The following is a 22,931-nucleotide window of genomic DNA, read 5'->3' as shown; positions in this document are numbered from 1 at the left end:
CTAGCCGTGAGCAATCCTCCCACCTTAGTTTCCAAAAGTGCTAGGATTACAGCTGTAAGCCACTCTACCTGGCTGATAAACATATTCTGAAAAGTTAACTTTGTGCTGTCCGTGAAGGTACATATCTTGAGGATAAAACAGTTTTGATTTTAAAGAAGGAAGCTACTTCTTTCCTATATGAAAGTAAGAAAGATGTGGGAGAAAGCCTGTCTATTTCCAGCCTTGCGACCAGAGCCCCAGGGGTTGAGGACAGAACTGTGATCCAGTTGCCTTGCCCTGGAAAGCCAGGCATTTACACTGGGGTTTGAAGTCATGTGGAAAAAGCCTTTTATTGCAGAGTCCCAATCAAGGAGGACCACACAGGTATAAAGTCTTTTTTTTTTTTTTTTTTTTGTATTTTTTAGTAGAGACGGGGTTTCACCATGTTAGCCAGGATGGTCTTGATCTCCTGACCTTGTGATCTGCCTGCCTCGGCCTCCCAAAGTGCTGGGATTATAGGCGTGAGCCACTGTGCCCAGCCAAAGTCTTAAATCCTGACCTCCCCCACTGGATTGCAGGCAGGGATTTTTAGAAGCAGGGGTAAGTTTTAGGAATGTAGATGCTACAGGCAAAATAACAAATGAATACATGGAGATTACTCATTGGTTTATGCTTGAAAGGGTGGGATATTTTAAAGCTGGGGCTTACAGGTCATAGGTAGATTTAAAGATTTTCTGATTTGCAATTGGTTAGGGAAGAAAAGCTTTGTTTAAAATTTGGGGGTCAACAGAAAAACGTTACCTGGATAGAGGAAGTGACTTTTCACAAGTCCTTCAGGAAGAAACCTAAAACAAAGGAGGATAATTAGAGTGTAGTCTTCACTTCTGCTTTATCTAGTGTCTAAGTACCAGGGAATTCCTTCAGTGCGGGTCCAAGACTTTGACAACTTAGGGACAAATTCGAAGGTGCTATCCTTAGCTTTTCTGCCTAGTTTGTTTTGTTTGGGACAGTCTCCGTCTGTCACTTAGGCTGGAGTGCAGTGGCTTGATCACTGCTCACTGCAGCCTATATCTCCCAGGCCCATGGGATCCTCCCATCTCAGCCTCCCGAATAGCTGGGACTACAAGTGTGAGCCACCACACCTATCTAATTTCTTTCTTTTTCTTTTTTTTTTTTTTTTGAGACAGTCTCACTCTGTCGCCCAGACTGGAGTGCTGGAGTGCAGTGGTGCGATCTCGCCTCACTGCAAGCTCCACCTCCTGGGTTCACACCATTCTCCTGCCTCAGCCTCCTGAGTAGCTGGGACTACAGGCGCCCGCCACCACGCCCGGCTAGTTTTTTGTAATTTTTAGTAGACATGGGTTTCACTGTGTTAGCCAGGATGGTCTTGATCTCCTGACCTCGTGATCCGCCCGCCTCAGCCTCCCAGAGTGCTGGGATTACAGGCGTGAGCCACCGTGCCCGGCCCATACCCATCTAATTTCTTTTTTCTTTTCTTTCTTTTTTTTTTTTTCTTGAGACGGAGCCTCGCTGTGTCACCCAGGCTGGAATGCAGTGGCACGATCTCGGCTGGGATTACGGGCATGTGCCACCATGCCCGGTTAATTTTGTATTTTTAGTAGAGATGGGGTTTCACCATATTGGCCAGGCTGGTCTCAAACTCCTCACCTTGTGATCTGCTCGCCTCGGCCTCCCAAAGTGCTGGGATTACAGGCGTGAGCCACCGCGCCCAGCCATATTTAGGTACTATTAATTTTGTAAAATATCCAGGTGTGGTGGCATGTGTCTATGGTCACTGCTTGTCAGGAAGCTGAGTCAGGAGAATTAGTTTAATGCTGCACTGTTCCCCAGCCTGGACTAGGTAGGAAGCTCTTATCTCTAAAAATAAAGAAAAATAAATAAACACAATTTTAAAATAATAAAAAAGTAGAAATGAAGGCTGGGCATGGTTGCTCACGCCTGTAATCAATCCCAGCACTGTGTGCAAGTCAAGGTGGGTGGATTGCTAGAGCCCATGAGTTTAAGACCAGCTTGGGCAACATAGTGAGAATTTGTGTCTACAAACTAACACAAAAATTAGCCAGGCACGGTGGCATGGGCCTGTGGTCCCAGCTACTCAGGAGGCTGAGGTGAGAGGATTGCTTGAACCCAGGAGGTAGAGGTTGCAGTGAGCTGAGATCATGCTAGTGCACTCCAGCTTGGATGACAGAGTGAGGTTCTGTCTCCAAAAAAATAAAAAATTAAACAAATAGAAGTGAAAATTAAGCTACTGAAAAGAAAACTTGATAAACAACATAAGTCTCCTTTGCCTCTGCGTGACCTCATTGGTCTAGCTATATTCCCATTTATACTCAGTTTTCCGTGAGGGAAATAACAATTGCTTAGCTACCTTTGGAGGAGGAAAAAGTGTCAGTGGAAGTACTAATGTACCTGGCAGAACATTACCAGAGGGAAGAAGCAGAGTAGAAAGTTTTTTCGTTTTTTTTTTTTGAGACGAAGTCTCGCTCTTGTCCCCCAGGTTGGAGTGCAGTGGTGCGATCTCGGCTCACTGCAACCTCCGCCTCCCAGGTTCAAGCAATTCTCCTGCCTCAGCCTCCTGAGTAGCAGGGATTGCAGGTGCGTACCACCACGCCTGGCTAATTTTTTGTATTTTAAGTAGAGACGGGGTTTCGCCATGTTGGCCAGGCTGGTCTTGAACTCCTGACCTCAGGTAATCCGCCCGCCTCGGCCTCTGAAAGTGCGGGGATTACAGGCGTGAGCCACCGCGCCCAGCCTTTTTTTTTTTTTTTTAAAGATAGAGTCTCACACTGTCACCCAGGCTGGAGTGCAGTGGCACGATCTCAGCTCACTGCAGCCTCCACCTCCCAGGTTCAAGCGATTCTCATGCCTCAGCCTCCTGAGTACCTGGGATTACAGGCATGCGCCAGCATGCCCAGCTAATTTTGTATTTTTAATAGAGATGGAGTTTCTCCATGTTGGTCAGGCTGGTCTTGATCTCCCGACCTCAGATGACCTGCCCACCTTGACCTCCCAAAGTGCTGGGATTACATGTGTGAGCCACCGTGCCCAGCCCACACCCAGCTAATTTGTGTGATTTTAGTAGAGATGGGGTTTCGCTGTGTTGTCAAGGCTGGTCTCCTGACCTCACGTGATCTGCCTGCCTTGGCCTCCTAAAATGTTGGGATTATAGGCATGAGCCACTGCACCTGGCCCTCAGAGTGGAATGTTCTTTAGATCACATATTATTGCTGTACTCAGTTTCCATGGCTGAGGAAATAGTGCTGTCAATTAAATCAATAGGGAATGGCACTTCCTCTTGAGGGAACAATTAGTAAACCTTCAACCAATTGTCCTTTTCCAGTCATTTAGTGTCTGTATATGAATTCCAACATCATTGCTGCCAGCAGCTAAAATTATGATTCCATATCTGAAGTCACTTTTGCAAAAAGTATAACATAAGTCTACCTTGTCTCAGAGTGACCCCATCAACCTAGCCATGTTTTCATCTTTGTACAGTCTTCCATAAGGGAAGTAATTGCTTAGCCACATTTGGAGGAGGAAAAAGTGGCAGTGGAAGTAATAAGGTGTCTGGCAGGACTTCACTAGAGAGAAGCAGCAGAGTGGGAACTTCTTTAGATCATATATCATTGCTATCCTCAGTCTCCATGGCTCAGGAAATAATGCTTTCAGTTAAATCAGTAAGGAGTGCCACTTCTACCTGATGGAGCAGTTAGTAAATCCTCAACCAATTATCCTGTTCCAGTGATTTAGTTGCTGTATATGAGTTCCAACATAAATGTTGCCAGGAGCTAGAAGTATGACGCTACATCTGAAAACCCCTTTGCAAGAATTATAACAGTGAGAAAATTATGACAGTGAAAGAGATCAGATCTAAGCGAACTCCATCTTTTCTTTAGCCTCCAACCTACCCTTGTTTATTCCTGGATATAGGTCTTACTAATATTGGAAGGAGTTTAGTTTAGCTTTAAAGCAAAAGTCATAACTGCTGCTTCCCTAAAGAAATTGTCTCCTTGCTTGGGAACCAGATTGCCTTTGTAAAACTAAGAAATTAGCCACAAGATTAGAAATTATGGTTCAGGAAATATGCGACCAGAGGAGACAAGATTCCCAACCTTCCCACTTGCTCCTGTGGATAACATTATTGTTGTAACACCTAAGATTGGTGTTTGAGGTATTTTTGAGACCCTTCATTCTGATAAATTTGCTAGCATCACACAGACCAATAAACTGGCTCACCTGCTCCAGTGGCCCCTAGCCAAGAACTGACTCAGTGCAAGAAGACAGCTGAGACTCCCTATGATATCCTTTTCGCGACCAATCAGCATTCCCCATTTTCCAGCCTCCTGCTCACCAAATTATCTTTAAAACCCTAGCCTCGACAGGGTGCCGCCGCTCACGCCTGTAATCCCAGCACTTTGGGAGGCTGGGAGGCCGAGGCGGGCGGATCATGAGGTCAGGAGTTTGAGACTAGCCTGACCAATATGATAAAACCCCGTCTCTACTAAAAATACAAAAATTAGCTGGGCAGGGTGGCGCATGCCTGTCATCCCAGCTTCTCAGGAGGCTGAGGCAGGAGAATCGCTTGAACCCGGGAGGCGGAGGTTGCAGTGAGCCGAGATTGCGCCACCGTACTCCAGCATGGGCGACAGCGAGACTCCGTCTCAAAAAAAAAAAAAAAAAACAAAACCTAGCCTCCCATTTTTTAGGGAGGCAGAATTGAATAAAAATAAAACTCCTCTCTTTCATTTAGCCGGCTGTATGTGTATTAAACTCCATTGCAATTCCCCTTTTTTTTTTTTTTTTTTCGGAGACGGGGTCTCACTCTGACACCTAGGCTGGTAAAATCACAGCTCACTGTGGCCTCGACCTCTCTGGGCTCAGGCGATCCTCTCATCTCAGCCTTCCAAGTAGCTGGGACTACAAACATGCACCACCACGCCCGACTAATATTTGGATTTTTTGTAGAGGCGGGGTTTTGCTATGTTACCCAGGCTGGTCTTAAGTTCCTAGGCTCAAGCAATCTGCCTGCCTTGGCTTCCCAAAGTGGTGGGGTTACAGGCATGAGCTACCCCCCCCCCCACCCCCACGCCGGATGAGCTAAAGTTTCTATTCAACAGTACTCTATGGCAGGGGTTCCCAACCCCCGGTCCATGGCCTGTAAGGAACCAGCCCGCACAGCAGGAGGTGAGCGGCTAGTGGGCGAGCCAGCGGGCATTATCGCCAGAGATATGCTTCCTGTCAGATCAGCAGAGGCATTAGTGTGTCATAGGAGCCCGAACCCTATTGTGAGCTGCGCATGCGAGGGATCTAGGTTGGGTTCGCCTTATGAGGATAAAATGCCTGATCTGAGGTGGAAGTTTCATTCCGAAACTATCTGCCCCCGTAGGAAAACTGTCTTCCACGAAACCGGTTCTGGTGCTAAAAAGGTTACAGACCTCTGGCTTAAAGAATCTATCGCTGGATCCGGTCAAACGGGTTCTCAGAGCCCCGTTACCAAGGGCTTCTAAAGTCACTCACGGCTGAGGGGGCGGGGCCCGGCGCTTCGTCCAATCAGGGGCGCCGGGCGGGGCCTGCCAAGTGTCCATCGGGGAGGGGAAGGCCCTGCTCTCCTCAGTCCCTGGCTGCGGGAGGCGAGCTGAGGTTGGGAGCCTGGTTTTCCCCTCCGAGAGGGTTCAAGTGCCTCTGCCAGAGCTTCTGTCACCTATGCTGTGACCCGCACTGGTCGTGGGAGTCACCTGAAAGGCAAGAAATGGTGAGCTTGGGGGCCAGGGGTCCCGAGACGGGGGAGGAGCTGGTTGGAACCGGCCGGAACCGGTTGTTTCGGGGTCTGGGACCCGATTCCCCGTGGGACAGCTCGGCCCTTGGTCCCCTTGGCCCCACGGTGGGGCTGGGCCGGCAGCCGGGACCCGGGCGTCTCGTCCTATCACTGCGCAGTGATTGTCACCCAGTTCCCAGAGCCCTCTCTGGGCAGCTCCGCGCCCGCTGCCCCGCGTCTCCCCAGATTGTGCGGGGACTACGCGAGGGTCATGGGGGGATCCCGCCTCGGTTGTGGGGGTTTGTGTAGGAGGAGGGTGGACTGTGGGGTCCCCAGTAGCTCCTTTCTCCTCTTAAAAATTAAACTGAGACACGTTAACAATTAGAGTTTTGCTTCTCAGAATAGGGTTTTAAAAATATATATTAATAATTAGAGTTCCTTTGAGATTCCTGAATGATAAACACCCAGTCCTGGCTTGTAATTTGTTAACGGAAAATGCCAAACGATGTAAAATAAATAAGTTTATTCAGAGCCGAATAGGAGGCCTCGGCTGAAGAAAACACAACCCCAGGAGGCCTGGAGTAAGTGGTCCCGAGGCGGCTCAAGACAGTTTGTTTTTATTCATTTCAGGGGGACAGGAATTGCAGGGAAAATCATGCATCAATGCCTGGAAGGTGTAAGTTCCTTTGGCAGAAAGGGCAGGACCTGTGGAAGGGGGGTTAGAAGGTGCAGGTGGTTGAGAGATTTTGTAGGTGGCCGTTGGTGGAGAGTGTGAAGCTTTGTCTAAAACTTCGAGGCGGTAGGAAGGATTGCTTAAGTGAAGAGGGTCTGGTATTTCTCATATGATTTCATCCCACCCAAAACAAAAGACCTATTCTTTAGATTTTATGAATTCTAAGATTTGACTTACCTCTTGCCTTGCATGGCCTTAGGTCTTGTTTGTAATTTGGTTTCTTATTGTCACAGAGAGTCTGCGTTTCCAGTCGGTTGATGTCTGTTTTAACATGAAGGTGGGTCAGTGGCTGTGTGTAAACTCCTAAAGGAAGCGGGTATAATGAGGCCTGTCCAGATATAGTGAAGCCTGTCTGATGGTTAATCTGTAGTCAAGTGTGGGAGGGTTCCAGCTGGCTCTTTCCAGTGTCAGGTGACTCAATTCCAGAATCACATTACTTTAAACTTCAAGATAATTTAGAGTTCCAACAGCTTAAATTTTTGAATTATTTTCACAGACCATACAGCGGAAAATTTTTGGTTGTATAATCAGAGGTTACTCGACCAATTGTACCTGGTTAAGCCCATATTTCATTTCCCAATAAATTAGTAACTTGTTATTGTTTTCTCAGGCCACATACTGTCACATAAGTTAGTACTTTATATGAATAGCATTTGAATTTGATTTCCATGTTCTTGGCGAAGATCTTAGAGTACTGTAGGCATTAAGTTTAATTACTTCTTATTCAAAATTTTCAACACTCCCCAGTTGACTGGTACTTCTCTGCATTTTCCAAATATATAGGAAGCGAGATCTCAAACCCTCCACGCTGTGACCCTGGCCTACCTCTGGAGAGCTTGCGGTACAATACTAAAATTTCAGTTCCTTTGTAAAATTTCCAGACACCAACTCTCCTTCTTCAATTTGTAATATCAACTATTTTTGTTTTTTTTTTGGAGACAGAGTCTTGTTCTGTCGCCCAGGCTGGAGTGCAGTGGCACCATCTCTGCTCACTGCAAGCTCCACCTCCCTGGTTCACGCCATTCTCCTGACTCAGCCTCCCGAGTAGCTGGGACTACAGGCGCCCACCACCACACCTGGCTAATTTTTTGTATTTTTAGTAGAGACGGGGTTTCACTGTGTTAGCCAGGATGGTCTTGATCTCCTGACCTCGTGATCCACCCGCCTCAGCCTCCCAAAGTGCTGGGATTACAGGTGTGAGCCACCGCGCCTGGCCCGTTTTTTTTGTTTTGTTTTTTTGAGACGGAGTCTCGCTCTGTCGCCCAGGCTGGAGTGTAGTGGCACGATCTCCGCTCACTGCAAGCTCCACCTCCCAGGTTCATGCCATTCTCCTGCCTCAGCCACGTAAATGAAAATGCACTGGCCAGGTGCAGTGGCTCATGCCTATAATCCCAACACTTTGGGAGGTTGAGGTGGGTAGATCACTTGAGGCCAGGAGTTTGAGACCAGCCTGGCCAATATGGTGAAACCTTGACTCTACTAGAAATACAAAAGAAATTAGCCAGGTGTGGTGGCACACACCTGTAGTCCCAGCTACTCCAGAGGCTGAGGCCCGAGAATTGCTTGGACCTGGGAGGTAGATTCTGCAATGAGTGGAGATCGCACCACTGCACTCCAGCCTGGGCAAGTGAGTGAGACTCTGTCTCAAGAAAGGAAAAACAAAAAAAAAAAAACAACAACAAAAAAAAAGGAAATGCACTTGGGGCACACAGGGGCACAGTGCAGTGTTGTTGGAAAATAGTCATTCAGCACTTCAGTGAGCAGGATGGGCATAGAGAAATGTCCCATGTGATAGGATGGCCTGTGCTGACACTTGAGTCAAACATCACTGTGTTCTTTCTAGTCAGCATTGCCCCTCTGTGGGTTTGTCTTTTTGTAAATAATTGTTCACTTATTGCAGCTTCAGGGTTTTTATTAATTGTAAATTGAATTTTTCACTAGAGCTTGCAAAATAAGAAAATTTTACACACAGGCCAGAAAGAGGTAGATTTCAGAAAAATGGCTGGATGTGGTGGCTCACACCTGTAATCCCAGCACTTTGAGAGGCCAAGGCAGGTGGATCACCTGAGGTCAGGAGTTCAAGACCAACCTGGCCAACATGATGAAACCCTGTCTCTACTAAGAATACAAAAGTTAGCTGGGTATAGTGGCGCATGCCTATAATCCCAGCTACTTGGGAGACTGAGGCACAAGAATCCCTTGAACCTGGGAGGTGGAGGCTGCAGTGAGCTGACATTGCATCATTGTATTCCAGCCTGCGCTACAGAGCGAGTCTCCATCTCAAAAAAAAATCACTATTTAGTCTTATATTCCATTTCTTAATATGTTTTTTTCTTCTCTACGGACAGTGTAGTACATTTCTCAGGTGTATCCTTTTGTTGTGGGTGATTTCCAATTGTGTTATAGGGACTAGTTTTAGGAATGCTACTGGAGAAAAATAGGGAAAGTTTACTATTTTAACTGGAGAAAAATGAAATAATTTCCACAAGAAAGTATGGTAGATTGGTGAATTACAAAGAGTACCCAAAATATCAGTTCTGGCCGGGCGTGGTAGCTCACGCCTGTAATCCCAACACTTTGGGAGGCCGAGGCGCACAGATCACCAGGTCAGGAGATCGAGATCATCCTGGCCAACATGGTGAAACCCTGTCTCTACTAAAAATACAAAAAATTAGCCGGACATGGTGGCACAAGCCGGTAGTCCCAGCTACTCGGGAGGCTGAGGCAGGAGAATGGTTGAACCTGGGAGGCAGAGATTGCAGTGAGCCGAGATTGCGCCACTGCACTCCAGACTGGGCAACGGTGAAACTCCATCTCAAAAAAAAAAAAAAAAAAACAGAGAAAGAAAGAAAAAAAAAAAATAGTTCTTTGCAGGATGGAGGACTGGTTTTTTTTTGTTGTTTTTTTTTGTTTTTAAAGGGTCTTGCTGTCACCCAGGCTAGAGTGTACTGGTGTGATCACAGCTCACTGCAGCCTTGACCTCCTGGGTTCAAGCAATCATCGTGAGCCTCCCGAGTAGCTGGGATCACAGGTCCATGCCACTCTGCCCAGCTAGTTATTTTTTGTAGGGATGAGGTCTTCCTATATTGCCCAGATTTCATGTCTTATTTCCACAAAGAGTCTGTTTTGTCTTTTGATATTACTTTATTTTTTAGACAGAGTCTCACTGTGTTGCCTAGGCTGGAGTGCAGTGGCACGATCTTGGCTCACTGCAACCTCCACCTCCTGGGTCCAAGCGATTGTTGTGCCTTAGCCTCCTGAGTAGCTGGTGACTGCCACTACGCCCAGCTAATTTTTTTATTTTTTTTTAGTTGAGACGGGATTTCACCATGCTGGCTAGGCTGATCTTGAATTCCTAACCTCAAGTGATCCGTCCCCTCTTGGCATCCCAAAGTGCTGGGATTACAGGTGTGAGCCACTGTGCCTGGATTGATATCTATTTTAACATGAATGTTGGTCAGTTGCTTTGTCTTTTTTTTTTTTTTTTGAGATGGAGTCTCACTCTGTCAACAAGCTGGAGTGCAGTGGCGCGATCTCGGCTCACTGCAACCTCCACCTCCTGGGTTCAAGTGAATCTCCTGCCTCAGCCTCCCAAGTAGCTGGGACTATAGGCGCACACTACCACATCCAGCTAATTGTTGTATTTTTAGTAGAGACGGGGTTTCACCGTGTTGGCCAGAATGGTCTCAATCTCTTGACCTTGTGATCCGCCCACCTCAGCCTCCCAAAGTGCTGGGAGTACAGGCGTGAGCCAGCCACACCACTGCAACCTCCACCTCCCAGGTTCAAGTGATCTTCCTGCTTCAGCTTCCCAAATAGCTAGGACTACAGGTGTGTTCCACCACACCCAGCTAATTTTTGTATTTTTCATAGAGACGGGGTTTCACCATGTTGCTCAGGCTTGTCTCGAATTCATGAGCTCAAGTAATCCTCCTGCCTCCACCTCCAAAAGTGCTGGGATTACAGGCATAAGCCAGTATGCCCAGCTCTTTTAGTTATTTCAAAATGTACAGTATATTATTTTTTACTATAGTCAATCTGTTGTGCTTGCAAATTCTTAGTCTTATTCATTCTTTCTGTGTTTTTGTACCCATAGACCCTCTCCATTGGTCTATATTTCCATCTCTCTGTTATTATCATTTTCTCTTTATTAGTATAGATCTCAAAGCTATGATGTATTCTAGGGCTAGTGCCTGTCTATCTTAGTCATCTTGGACTTTGATATCAAATTCCCATAAACCGGGTGACTTAAAGAATAAACATTTCTAGGCCAGGCGTGGTGGCTCACGCCTGTAATCCCAGCACTTTGGGAGGCTGAGGCAGGTGGATCACGAGGTCAAGAGATCAAGACTATCCTGGCCAACATGGTGAAAGCCCGTCTCTACTAAAAATACAAAAAATTAGCTGGGCATGGTGGTGCACACCTGTAGTCCCAGCTACTCAGGAGGCTGAGGTAGGAGGATCACTTCAACCTGGGAGGCAGAGGTTGCAGTAAGCCGAGATCATGCCACTGCACTCCATCCTGGCAACAGTGAGACTCCGTCTCAAAAAAAAAAAAAAAAAAAGAATCCACATTTCTTTCTGACAGTTCTGGAAGTCTGGAAGTTGTGAAGTCCACGTTCAAGGTGCTGACAGATCTGGTGCCTGGTAAGAGCCTGCTTCCTGGTTTGGAGATGGCTTTTTTTTTTTTTTGAGATGGAGTCTTGCTCTGTCACCCAGGCTGGAGTGCAGTGGTGCGATCTCGGCTTACTGCAACCTCTGCCTCTGGGGTTCAAGCAATTCTCCTGCCTCAGCCTTCCGAGTGGCTGGGATTACAGGTGCCTGCTACCATGCCCGGCTAATTTTTTGTATTTTTTAGTAGAGACAGGGTTTCACCATCTTGGCCAGGCTGGTCTCGAACTCCTGACCTCAAGTGATCCACCCACCTCAGGCTCCCAAAGTGCTGGGATTACATGCATGAGCCACCGTGCCCGGCCAGCTATTTTTTTATTTTTTCACATGACAGAGAGAAAGAGAAAACAAGCTATCCTGTGTCTCATAAGAGTACTAATCCCATTCACGAGGGATCTACTCTCATGCTCTAATCTAATTCTAATGACTTCTCAGAGATGCCATCTTAATTCCATCGTATTACAGGTTAGGGTGTCACTGTATGATTTGGAGTGGGAAAATGCAAACATTTATGTCATAACATCCCTTAGTCATATTTTATACAACATCGTGGCTATTCTTTATTTTTTTTTTTTTTTGGAGACAGAGTCTTGCTCTGTCACCGAGGCTGGAGTGCAGTGGTGCAATCTCAGCTCACTGCAACTTCCGCCTTCCAGATTCAAGTAATTCTCCCTGCCTCAGCCTCCCGAGTAGCTGGGAACTACAGGCACATGCCACCATGCCAGGCTAATTTTTGTATTTTTAGTAGAGAAGGGTTTCACCATGTTGGCTAGGCTGGTCTTGAACTCCTGACCTCAGGTGATCCGCCCACCTCCACCTCCCAAAGTGCTGGGATTATAGGTGTGAGCTACCACACCCAGCTTATCCTGGCTATTCTTAGTCATTGTCTTCTATTTCAGTGTTTAGAAGTAGTTTTTCTTAATTTCAATGGAAAAACAAACCTGCTTATGCATTTCATGGAATATAATAAAATACTAGATGTATTTCAGAGAGATTACATCACAGTGATAATCAGTGTGTGTTTAAGGACATATGACATCTTTACATTTATTACATTTTCCATTGATATCTTTCCATGGGTACTTTTTGCATAATAATCATTTTATATCCTTTCTGAGAGTTTTTGGAACTTCAAGAAAATTAATTGCTTTTGGAGGCCGAGGTGGGAGAATGGCTTGAGCCGGGGAGTTTGAGACCAGCCTGGACAACATAAAGAGACCCCGTCTCTACAAAAATTAAGAAATTCACCGTGTGTGGTGGCAGGAGCCTGTATTATCATCTACTCAGGAAGGTAGGGATAGCTTGAGCCTGGGAAGTCAAGGCTACAGTGAGCTGTCATCATGCCCCTGCATCATAGCGTGGGTGACAGAGCAAGAACCTGTCCCTAAACAAAACAAAAATAATAAAAACATTTTTAAAAAGAAAATTAACTGTAATACAAATTTGTTTTAATAGGCTATGTTGTCTTTTTAAAAATTATATTCAACAGGTTGTTGCTGGTATTTCCATGTGCACTGATAGTTATTTCTGCACAGAGTTTCCACTCTAGAAACTAAAAATATTACATATGGTCAAAACACATAAAACAATTTCATAGTGAACCAAAATATTGATGGAGCCAGTATTGCGAATGATAATTATTGTTTTCTTATTTTCTTCATAGTTTCACAACCTGGGTATGCATCCCTATCAGTATATTTTATTTTTACATGTTTTTTATGCAGTTGATATCAGATATGTGATATTTTATATCATGTTTTATTTTTACTTAGTAACGAACCTTCCATGGAATGGTAGTTCACTTTCTTGATTAATGGATTTTGTTTTTTACAGCAGTAGTCATTTGACCATAACATTCAGCAGATAATCTACACGGGTCCCACTTTTTTTTTTCTTAGGTCACAGTTCTTCCTGTGGTACTTCAGTCCTACGTACTGGGGAGGCTGTGGTGGGAGGATAACCTGAGCCCAGGTGGTTGAAGCCACAGTGAGATATGATCATGCCACTGCACTCCAGACTGAGTGACAGAGTGAGACCCTGTCTCAAAAAAACAAAATTGAAAAAAAACAAAAAAAGATAAAAGGGTATATGGTCATGCCACTCTGAATGCACCTGATCTTAGCAGCTAAGCAGGTTCAGGCCAGGTTAGTAAATGGTTTTCAGAATTCCTGGGAATACTGGTTGCTATAGGCTTAAAAAACAGAAATTGCAAGAGAATTCACCAAATGGAAGAAAGACATGCAAATTCTATACCTGGTCCTGACATATATCTGTATCAGCTGAAGCCTGATACAGGCTTGGTCATGGAGACCCTAACCCAGTGGTGCTAGAGGAATTAAACACACACTCAGAGAAATAATAGAGTGTGGAGTGGCAAAACAGGGGGCTGATGGCCTTTGGAGCTGAAAGCCATGAAAAGAGATTTACCCACATTTATTGACAGCAAGCCAGTGATACGCATTGTTTCTGTAGATTATAGATTAACTAAAAATATTCCTTACGTGAAACAAAGGGATGGGCTCTGGCTAGTTATCTGCAGCAGGAACATGTCCTTAAGGCCCAGATCGCTCATGCTATTGTTTGTGGGTTAGGAACACCTTTAAGCAGTTTTCTGCCCTGGGTGGGCCAGGTGTTCCTTGCCCTCATTCCAGTAAACCAACAACCTTCAGTGTGGGCATCATAGCCATTATGAACATGTCACAGTGCTGCAGAGATTTTGTTTATGGCCAGATTTGGGAGCCTGTCCCCAACATGTTCCCCCTTTTTGTTTTGCAAGACAATAAAAGCAAAGGTGGCTTTATCATGGTGAGCTACATCTTGCAGGAGTCAGGATCCGCATCTGCAGACTATACAAAGACAACACAGATTAAAAGCACAATCATCATTGAAATCACAGAGCTTCCAAGTGTTTTTATCTATTTTAATGGGTTAATAGCTGCTAATCCATCTGCAGCTCCTCCAAGCACTCCAGTTCCTGGCATTAAGGTCAGGTGTGCCTGGGATGCTTTAAATATTTGTTCTTTTAATTTTGCAATATCCAAGTTTCTAGAGTGTCCTTCTAGATGCTTTTTTATCCTTTCCCAAATTTTGATCTTATTAAGAGCCATTAATAGTTTCCACAAATCCTTATGTTTAGCTCCTACGGTGGGCCATATCATTTGAGGTTGAGGTGCCACTATACCACCATGTTTCCAGATAACTTATCATTTCTACCATCTGACCATTTTGTTCAGACCAGCTGAACATAGTGTGGCTGTGGCAGGCAGACTGAGAGGTGCAATTCAAGCTAAACATCCCCTTAGGGGACCAATCAATAACGACTCCATAGGAATCATTGCATAGCACCTTGCCTGTTCTGCAATGCAATCTTCCCAAAGAAGTACGTTCATTTTTTCTGACCAGGTCTAATCCTGTTTATAAGTAGGTTTTTGAGGGCAGTATGCCTCAATTATAGGAGCAGATTATTATGATAAATACTGAGACCAGAAAGCACGTGTAACTGTGTCATAGAGTGATCACATCCAGGCATTGTTGCCAGCCAAGATTGATAAATATGCCCAATAAGTGTAATTGTTCTCTGTGTCAGCCCTTGTTGAAGGAATACTCATGACAATGGTGATCACTGCTATCATAGCTATCATTAAATTACTCATTGTGACTGGTTGTCCCGCTTTTCTCAGGTTTTTCTCCACCATCTGTGACAGCTTCTTGATCTGTCCCCAGGTAGGTGGCTGTGTTCAACAGGTGTTGCTCGTGACAGTTGGGGTCCTCCTCAGCATCAGTCTTGACATGGCTGCAACCAGGGAGTCTTTGGGATCCTCCCAAAACCTCTTCCTGGGTATCCGGCTCATAGTAACGCTTTAGATATCTCAATGGCACCCAGATTGGCTGTTGATTTGGTCCTGGAGAAACACAAGCATAACCTCTACCCCAAGTTATTATTTCACCTATTTCCCAACTTTTCGTTATCAGCTCTCTCCACCAAACCAGTTGTTCTGCTTCTGTCTTTGCAGCTGGTTTCTGTAGATATTGTTCAGCTGCTGATAGCATCTGGCCTTTAGGCAGGCTCAAAAAATTTAAAGTCAATAATTCTAGATTCAGTTGCATATGGCTGTAACGTCCCCATAGGTTATATAACTGAATTAATGGCTCTTAAGTCAGTTAACATTCTCTGTTTACCTGATTTTTTCTTAATTATGAGAACTGGAGAATTCCAAGGGGGAAATGTTGGAGCTATGTGTCCTTTTTCTAATTGTTCAGTAACTAAGTCCTCTAAAGCCTCCAGTTTTTCTTTACTTAGCTGCCATTGTTCTATCCAAATTGGCTTATCTGTTAACCATTTTAAAGGTATAGTTTCTGGAGGCTTAACAATGGCCACCATCAAAAATGATATCCTAAACCTTGGTGGGAACTTTGTCTTTCTGCTTGGAGCAGTTCCTTCAAACCCTGCAAATTTTTTCCTAGTCCAATACCAGGGACATACCCCATTTCATGCATCATATGTTGACTTTCAGGGCTATATAATTGCTCTGGAATTAGAACTTGTGCTCCCCATTGCTGTAATAAATCTCTCCCCCATTAATTTATAGGTACAGAAGTTACAATTGATCGAATAGTCCCAGGTTGTCCATTGGGCCCTTCACAATGTAAAATATAGCTACTTTGATATACTTCAGGGCTTTACCAACTCCAACTCTGTTAAATTGAGTGGGTTGAATTGGCCATGCGGACAGCCAGTGGTGTAGAGAAATGATTGAAATGTCTGCTCCTGTATCTACCAATCCTTTAAATTTCTTTCCCTGAATAGTTATTTCACAGGTAGCACATTTATCAGTACTTTGATTCACCCAGTAAGCTGCTTTGCCTTGTTTATTTGTGCTTCCAAATCCTCCTGTTCGTTTAATTTCACTTTTCCCCATTTCCACATATGGCACAATCAGGAGTTGTGATTTCCAGGGAACAGAAGTAGCTATAACAATTTGAATTTCCCATTGTAATCTGAATCAGTGACTCCTGTATGTACTTGCACTCCTTTTAAATTTAAACTAGATCTACCTAGAAGTAATCCGATTGTCCCCACTAGCAAGTGTCCACAGACCCCTGTTGGAAATTTTTGCAGGGGTTCCCCAGGCAGAAGACTCATAGCTTTTGTGCAGCATACATCTACTGTGGCACTACTGGCTGTGGCGGGGGATAGATATTGTACAGGGGTGAGGGAATGGCCTCAGCCGGAAATGCCTTGGTTTGGAAAGGGGCCTGGGACGGGCCCCTCATGCTGTTTCCCAAATTTAAAAGGAAAAGGCTCAAATGTAGCTATAATATTTTCCTGTTGATCTGGGGGGTGTATCCTAACAGGGAACTGCCAAGCCTCTATATCACCCTCTCGTCTAGCTTGGTGAATTCCTGCCTGAATAGAACTGAGAGCCGTTGCTCAAGGTGCTGCTCGAACAGTCATTGGGGAAACTACTTTTCGCCCAGTGTCCTCCAGAAAAGAAAGATCTGGCAGGTCAGGTCACTCTTTTTCTTCAAAATAAGGAGGGGGTGCAGAAGGGTAGGGATGGACTCTTCCTCCTTTGCCGCTTTAGCTTTAGTTGGCAAACAAACCTGCTCTGTCATCTCTTCTGTTACTTCGTTATACTCTCCTTCCTCCTCATCATCAGTGTGAAAAGGTTACAAGATGGAAGGAACCAGAGCCCACACTTGTCCCATTGTTACCCTGATGCTTCCGAGCTCCCCTTCTTACTCACCACGGGCATTGCTTTGGAGTACTCGGGTGTCCTCCAGCTTAGTTCCACGTTCTCCAACTGTTACTCCGGTGACACTTTGACCCAGATTCGAGCCCCACATATGTACACCACTTGCCAAGACCATCCCGGTCGTGGAGACCCTAACCCAGGGGCACTAGAGGAATTAAAGATACACACAGAGAAATATAGAGTGTGGAGTGGCAAATCGGGGCTGACAGCCTTCAGAGCTGAGAGCCACGAACAGAAATTTACCCACATATTTACTGACAGCAAGCCAGTGATAAGCATTGTTTCTGTAGATTATAGATTAACTAAAAGTATTCCTTTCGGGAAACAAAGGGATGGGCCAAAACAAAGGGATAGACTCTGGCTAGTTATCTGCAGCAGGAACATGTCCTTAAGGCACAGATCACTCACACTATTGTTTGTGGTTTAGGAACACGTTTAAGTGGTTTTCTGCCCTGGGTGGGCCAGGTGATCCCTGCCCTCATTCTGGTAAACCAACAATCTTCAGTGTGGGTGTCATGGCCATCACAAACATGTCACAGTGCTGCAGAGATTTTGTTTATGGCCAGTTTTGGAGCCAGTTTATAGCCATATTTGGGGCCGTGTTCCCAACACCTAAGTCTCTATCACAGCGTGATGGTTGAATTGGTAGCCAGTACCGCCAGGCATCCTGCATCATCACTGCAGGAGGTAAGCTCTACCCTAGTACCCTGTATGGGAAATAGTGCACCCACAGTCCCCTATCTTACTAAGTTTGTGGGGTAACAGCAGGGAGTGGTCTTCAGGAGAGAAATCTGACCTGGTGTTTTGGTTTTGTGAGTGGGAGGTATTCTCAGCTGTCTCCCCACAGGGAGAGAGCCTATTACCCCCTATGCATTCTAGATTTCTGAAGCAGGGTCTCCAGCTTAAGTCCCTATCCCTTAGAGAGATTGTATTGAAAATGTGTTTAAAATATCAAGGAAGGCTTTATTCAGCACAATTGTAATGTGTGTCATGAGAACTATAATATGGAGTGAGATTACAGTTCTGTATATTATATTACAGTTCTCACGACATGTAATAGGCTGTCTCCCTGAGTTTAATCTCCCTCCTATATTACAGGGCAAAGCGAGGGAAAGGAAAGGATGGAACTTGGTGAGGTGTCAGCAGTTAGGGAAGACAAAGTTGTTGGATTATCATGAGTGAGGGAAATTGAACTTGATTGGCAATACTAAGTTTTGGTGGGGAGGGGGGGATTCTCTGTGCACTGCCTTAAAAGGCTTTTTGCTGTAACTGGGCTCTGCAGAAGGCCAAAGCCTAGACAAGAAGAGGGCTGTGAGCTCAAATTTGGTCAAAGAAGGAGTCCTGGCCAGGTGCAGTGGCTCACAGCTGTAATCCCAGCACTTTGGGAGGCTGAGGTGGGTGAATCATGAGGTCAGGAGTTTGAGACCAGCTTGGCCAACATGGTGAAACCCCCATCTCTACTAAAAATACAAAAAAATTAGCCGGCTGTAGTGGGGGTGCCTGTAATCCCAGCTACTTGGGAAGCTGAGGCAGGAGAATTGCTTGAACCCAGAGGCAGAGGTTGCAGTGAGCCAAGATTGCGCTACTACTCTCCAGCCCGGGCGGCAGAGTGAGACTACTCCGTCTCAAAAAAAAGAAAAAAAAAAAAGAAAAAGTAAAGCAGGAGTCCTTAAGACCCCTGTAGCTTAGTGCTGGTTTTGTTTTGTTTTGTTTTGTTTTATTTTGTTTTTGAGACAGTCTCGCTCTGTCGCCTAGGCTGGAGTGCAATGGCTCAATCTCAGCTCACAGCAACCTCCACCTCCCCAATTCAAGAGATTCTCCTGCCTCAGCCTCCCCAGTAGCTGGTATTACAGGCACCCATCACTACACCCAGCTAATTTTTGTGTTTTTAGTAGAGACAGGGTTTCACCATGTTAGTCAGTCTGGTCTCGAACTCCTGACCTCAGGTGATCTGGCCACCTCTGCCTCCCAAAGTGCTGGGATTACAGGCGTGAGCCGCCACGCTCAGCCACCTCTTCTTAGGAATGACAATAAATCCCTAAATTTCTGCTTTCCTCGCTACATTCCAAAACACTCACTCCTCTCTTGAAAGGATGTCTTCAATTATGTGTTTCTCATGATACACTTGAAACAGCTACAGTATTTATTATTTTTTACTTTAATAAATGGCTATATTTAAAATTTTATTATTTTATGAATACTTTTCATGAGAGAAAGTGCTCTACACTGTGTAAAATACTTATGCCTGTTGACTCCTGATGTTGAGCACCACTTCATATACTTATTGGTCATTTCTATGTATTGCAGAAATGTCATTCAAATACTTTTGCTCTTTTTTTAATTTTTTTGAGACACAGTCTTGCTGTCTTGCCCTGGCTGGAGTGCAGTGGCACAATCTCGGCTCACTGTAGCCTCTGCTGCCCAGATTCAAGCGATTCTCCTGCCTCAGCCTCTTGAGTAGCTGGGATTACAGGAATGTGCCATCATGCCCGGCTAATTTTTGTATTTTTAGTAGAGATGGGGTTTCACCATTTTGGCCAGGCTGGTCTTGAGCCCCTGACCTCAAGTCATCCGCCCACCTCGGACTCCCAAAGTGCTAAGATTACAGGTGTGAGCCATCATACCTGGCCTATGCCCATCTTTTAATCAATATCAATTAGTTTTTTTTTTTTACTTGGTACTGTGATTATTTTTAATTATTGTAAAATAATAATCTTCAATTTTACCAGCTTAAGCAGTTTTAAGTGAATAGTTGCACAACACTACATAACTCATCTAAGGTGAATTATACTGTAATTTTCTTTTTGTGACTAGCTTTTTGCAATTACCATAGCATCCTGAAGTTTTGTGATTGTTGTAGCATGAGACAGGATAAGATTAATATTTCAATGTATATATATGCCTAGCATATTTTCATTATGCATGCAGCCATCAATGGACATGTGGATTGATCCAGCTCTTTGATTTTGTGAAGAATGGTTTTCAAATATGTCTTCAAGGTTCAGTTTTCAATTTTTTCGAATTTAATATAACTAGACCCAAAAGTGGGATGCTGGAAAATAATTTTATTTTTTTAGGCACTACTGTACTGTTTCCATAGAAGCTGAGCCATTTATTATCCTTTAAACAGAGCACAAGGAGTCCCTTTTCCCTCTGTTGATGGTGTCATCTCATGCACAAAAGTGGTTTTTTTGAGATGGAGTCGTGCTGTTGCCCAAACTGGAGTGCAGTGGCATGATCTCAGCTCACTGCAACCTCCCACTTCTGGGTTCAAGTGATTCTCCTGCCCCAGCCTCCCAAGTAGCGGAATTACAGGTGCGCACCACCACACCTGGCTAATTTTTGTATTTTTAGTAGAGACGGTGTTTCACCACGTTGGCCAGGCTGGTCACCAACTCCTGGCCTCAGGTGATCCACCTGCCTCAGCCTTCCAAAGTGGTGGGGTTACAGGCGTGAGCCACCATGCCTGGCCACAAAAGTTTTTAAAAGTTTGATAAATATTTGCCTTTTTGTTGAGACTAGGTGCCTGGAAATTTTTTTTTTTTTTTTTTTTAAGAGGGAGTCTTGCTCTGTCACTCAGGCTGGAGTGTGGTGGTGTGATCTTGGCTCACTGCAGCCTCTGCCTCTCGGATTCCCGCAATTCTCCTGCCTCAGCCTCCCGGGTAGCTGGGATTACAGGCACGCACCACCACACCTGGCTAATTTTATTTTATTATTTTGAGACCGAGTCTCAATCTGTTGCCCAGGCTGGAGTGCAGTGGCATGAGCTCATGAGTTTTTGTTTTAGTTATTTATGACTCATCATTTAGATTGATAAGACCTCTTGTAAAATCCAGTTTTTTGGTTTTTGTTTCTGCTGCAGTACTCAGAACAAAATTCACTTTCTAGATAACATCAAAGGTTAAACTTTGTCGATAGGCATTTTTTTCAAGGATATGCAGCCTCAGGACTGCTAATGTTAACTTTTTCTGCACAGGAATTTGGAAGACTTTGTTATGGCAGGTGCTGTACTCCCACTTTACAAACAAACATTAGGGGCAGCCCAGGCAGCACACCTTTCTGGATTTACCAAAAATACACATTTTTCTATTCTCCTGTTGCTTTACCACATGGTTCAATTGTAGCCTCAGAATTACTTTATGGAAGAAACTGAGTGTAGACAGAGAGTATGAGGTCTGATGGTCACGGAATAATTGTTTTGAGTCCACGGCATGATGGGAACTTCTTGGGAATAGAGTATAGGCTCCCAGTGCTGTTAGTCTTATCCATCCTCCTCTATACATGTGAGATGTTTCAGGATTCAGTGGCCTTTGAGGATGTGGCTGTGACCTTCACCCAAGAGGAGTGGGCTTTGCTGGATCCTTCCCAGAAAAATCTCTATAGAGATGTGATGCAAGAAACCTTCAGGAACCTGGCCTCTATAGGTAAGGGTGACAGTATTACTTCCTTCAGTAAATGAGAGAACAAGTATTTTTTTTTTCTGAGAACAAGTATTTTTAGCTTATGTATTTACAGTGTGGACAGGGAATATTTGATAAATAAAGGAAGCATGCTTGCAGTGTACCATGAACATAGAATCATGTAATTTTTTTATAATTTTATACTAATTCAAGATTATTTTCCTTGTTGTGTGTTGTAGGGAAAAAATGGAAAGCCCAGAACATATATGTAGAGTACGAAAATCTAAGGAGAAACCTAAGGTAACTGGCACTCACAAGACAAAGACATGTCTCTAGAAAATCTTAGAATGGGAGAAAATGTTTAAAAAAAAAAAAAGGAAACAAAAGAAATAAGCACAATTTTCAATCTATTTATTCTTAGAAAATTTTCTCTAAACACATATTGAAGTGTGATGTAGGCTTGACACAATGGCTCAGGCCTATATTTCAGCCCTTTGGGAGGTTCAGGCTGGAGGATCACTTGAGCCCAGGAGTTTGAGGCCATACTAAGCCATGATGGCATCACTGCACTCCAGCCTGGGCAAGAGTGTGAGACCCTGACCCAAAAACAAATTTAAAAAGACAGATATTTAGTATTTGTAAAATAGTTTACTTTAAAATAGTATTCAGAGGCCAGGCGTGGTGGCTCACACCTGTAATCCCAGCACTTTGGAAGGCCAAGGAGGGTGGGTCACTTGAGGTCAGGAGTTCAAAAGCAGCCTGGCCAACATAGTGAAACCCCATCTCTACTAAAAATATAAAAATTAGCCAGGCATCCTGATGGACACCTGTTATCCCAGCTACCTGGGAGGCTGAGGCAGGAGAATCGCTTGAACCCAGGAGGTGGAGGTTGCAGTAGCCGAGTTTGCCCCACTGCATTCCAGCCTGGGCAACAGAGTGAGTCTCCATCTCAAAAAAGCAAAACAAAACAAAACAAAAAAAACAAAAAACAGCATTCAGAAGCCTTCTATCATCTTTTTTGATAATAGATATGGCTGGGCCATCTTGTAGAGCCTGTGGTCCGTTCATATTCAAACAATTCAGACAGGGCAGAAAGCCTACAGTTTGCTGGATGATGTTAAAAATGGAAGTACAGGCCAGGCACGGTGGCTCACGCCTGTAATCCCAGCATTTTGGGAAGCCGAGGCAGGTGGATCACCTGAGGTCAGGAGTTCGAGACCAGTCTGGACAACATGGTGAAACCCTGTCTTTACTAAAAATACAAAAATTAATGTAATCGCAGCACTTTGGGAGGCTGAGGTGGGTGGATCACCTGAGCTCACGAGTTCAAGACCATGCTGGGCAACATGGTGAAAATCCCGTCTACTAAAATACAAAAAATTAGCTGGGTGTGGTGGTATGCACCTGTAGTCCAAGCTACTTATGAGGCTGAGGCAGGAAAATTGCTTGAACTCAGGAGGTGAAAGTTGCAGTGAGCCAAGATCGCATCACTACACTCCAGCCTGGGCAAGAGAGTGAGACTCCATCTCAAAAAAAAAGAAAAAATGCAAGTGCAATACTTGTGAATGAATATAAAATCACTGATAAGCAAACTCATTATAATGTACTTCTCATTG

General features: G+C 44.6%; 2 protein-coding genes and 1 long non-coding RNA gene across 7 annotated transcripts in view; 1 reads left to right on the top strand and 2 right to left on the bottom strand.

The window, feature by feature from the left end:
- Positions 1–5,230, bottom strand: part of LOC129020135 (zinc finger protein 433-like) — a 35,269-nt gene extending 30,039 nt beyond the window's left edge. Inside the window, exons 1-2 of the mRNA XM_054464061.2 lie at positions 4,237–5,230; positions 781–824 (exon numbers count right to left, since the gene is read on the bottom strand). Of these exons, the coding sequence (XP_054320036.2) occupies positions 781–824; positions 4,237–4,325 (133 nt within the window). The 5' untranslated portion in view covers positions 4,326–5,230. The remainder of the gene's footprint in view (positions 1–780; positions 825–4,236) is intronic.
- Positions 5,231–5,528: 298 nt separating this feature from the next.
- LOC129020134 (zinc finger protein 433) overlaps positions 5,529–22,931 on the top strand; it is a 38,068-nt gene continuing 20,665 nt past the window's right edge. The window contains exons 1-5 of one of the 5 annotated variants that reach the window (XM_063657889.1): positions 6,328–6,765; positions 14,840–14,882; positions 16,551–16,665; positions 21,213–21,339; positions 21,555–21,615. In XM_063657889.1, the coding sequence (XP_063513959.1) occupies positions 21,306–21,339; positions 21,555–21,615 (95 nt within the window). In that variant the 5' untranslated portion in view covers positions 6,328–6,765; positions 14,840–14,882; positions 16,551–16,665; positions 21,213–21,305. Of the gene's footprint in view, positions 5,753–6,327; positions 6,766–14,765; positions 14,883–16,550; positions 16,666–17,052; positions 21,340–21,554; positions 21,616–22,931 lie in introns of those variants that run through there. The other 4 variants (XM_054464058.2, XM_054464057.2, XM_063657888.1 and 1 more) reach the window with 4 other exon arrangements.
- The window catches only part of LOC129020138 (uncharacterized), a 30,165-nt gene continuing 21,423 nt past the window's right edge, over positions 14,190–22,931 (bottom strand). Inside the window, exon 3 of the long non-coding RNA XR_008495770.2 lies at positions 14,190–17,060. This is a non-coding gene — a long non-coding RNA (uncharacterized LOC129020138). The remainder of the gene's footprint in view (positions 17,061–22,931) is intronic.

This window comes from Pongo pygmaeus, chromosome 20, assembly GCF_028885625.2.
Source record: "Pongo pygmaeus isolate AG05252 chromosome 20, NHGRI_mPonPyg2-v2.0_pri, whole genome shotgun sequence".
Taxonomy (NCBI): Eukaryota; Metazoa; Chordata; class Mammalia; order Primates; family Hominidae; genus Pongo; species Pongo pygmaeus.
This window is presented reverse-complemented; position numbering and strand designations above follow the sequence as displayed.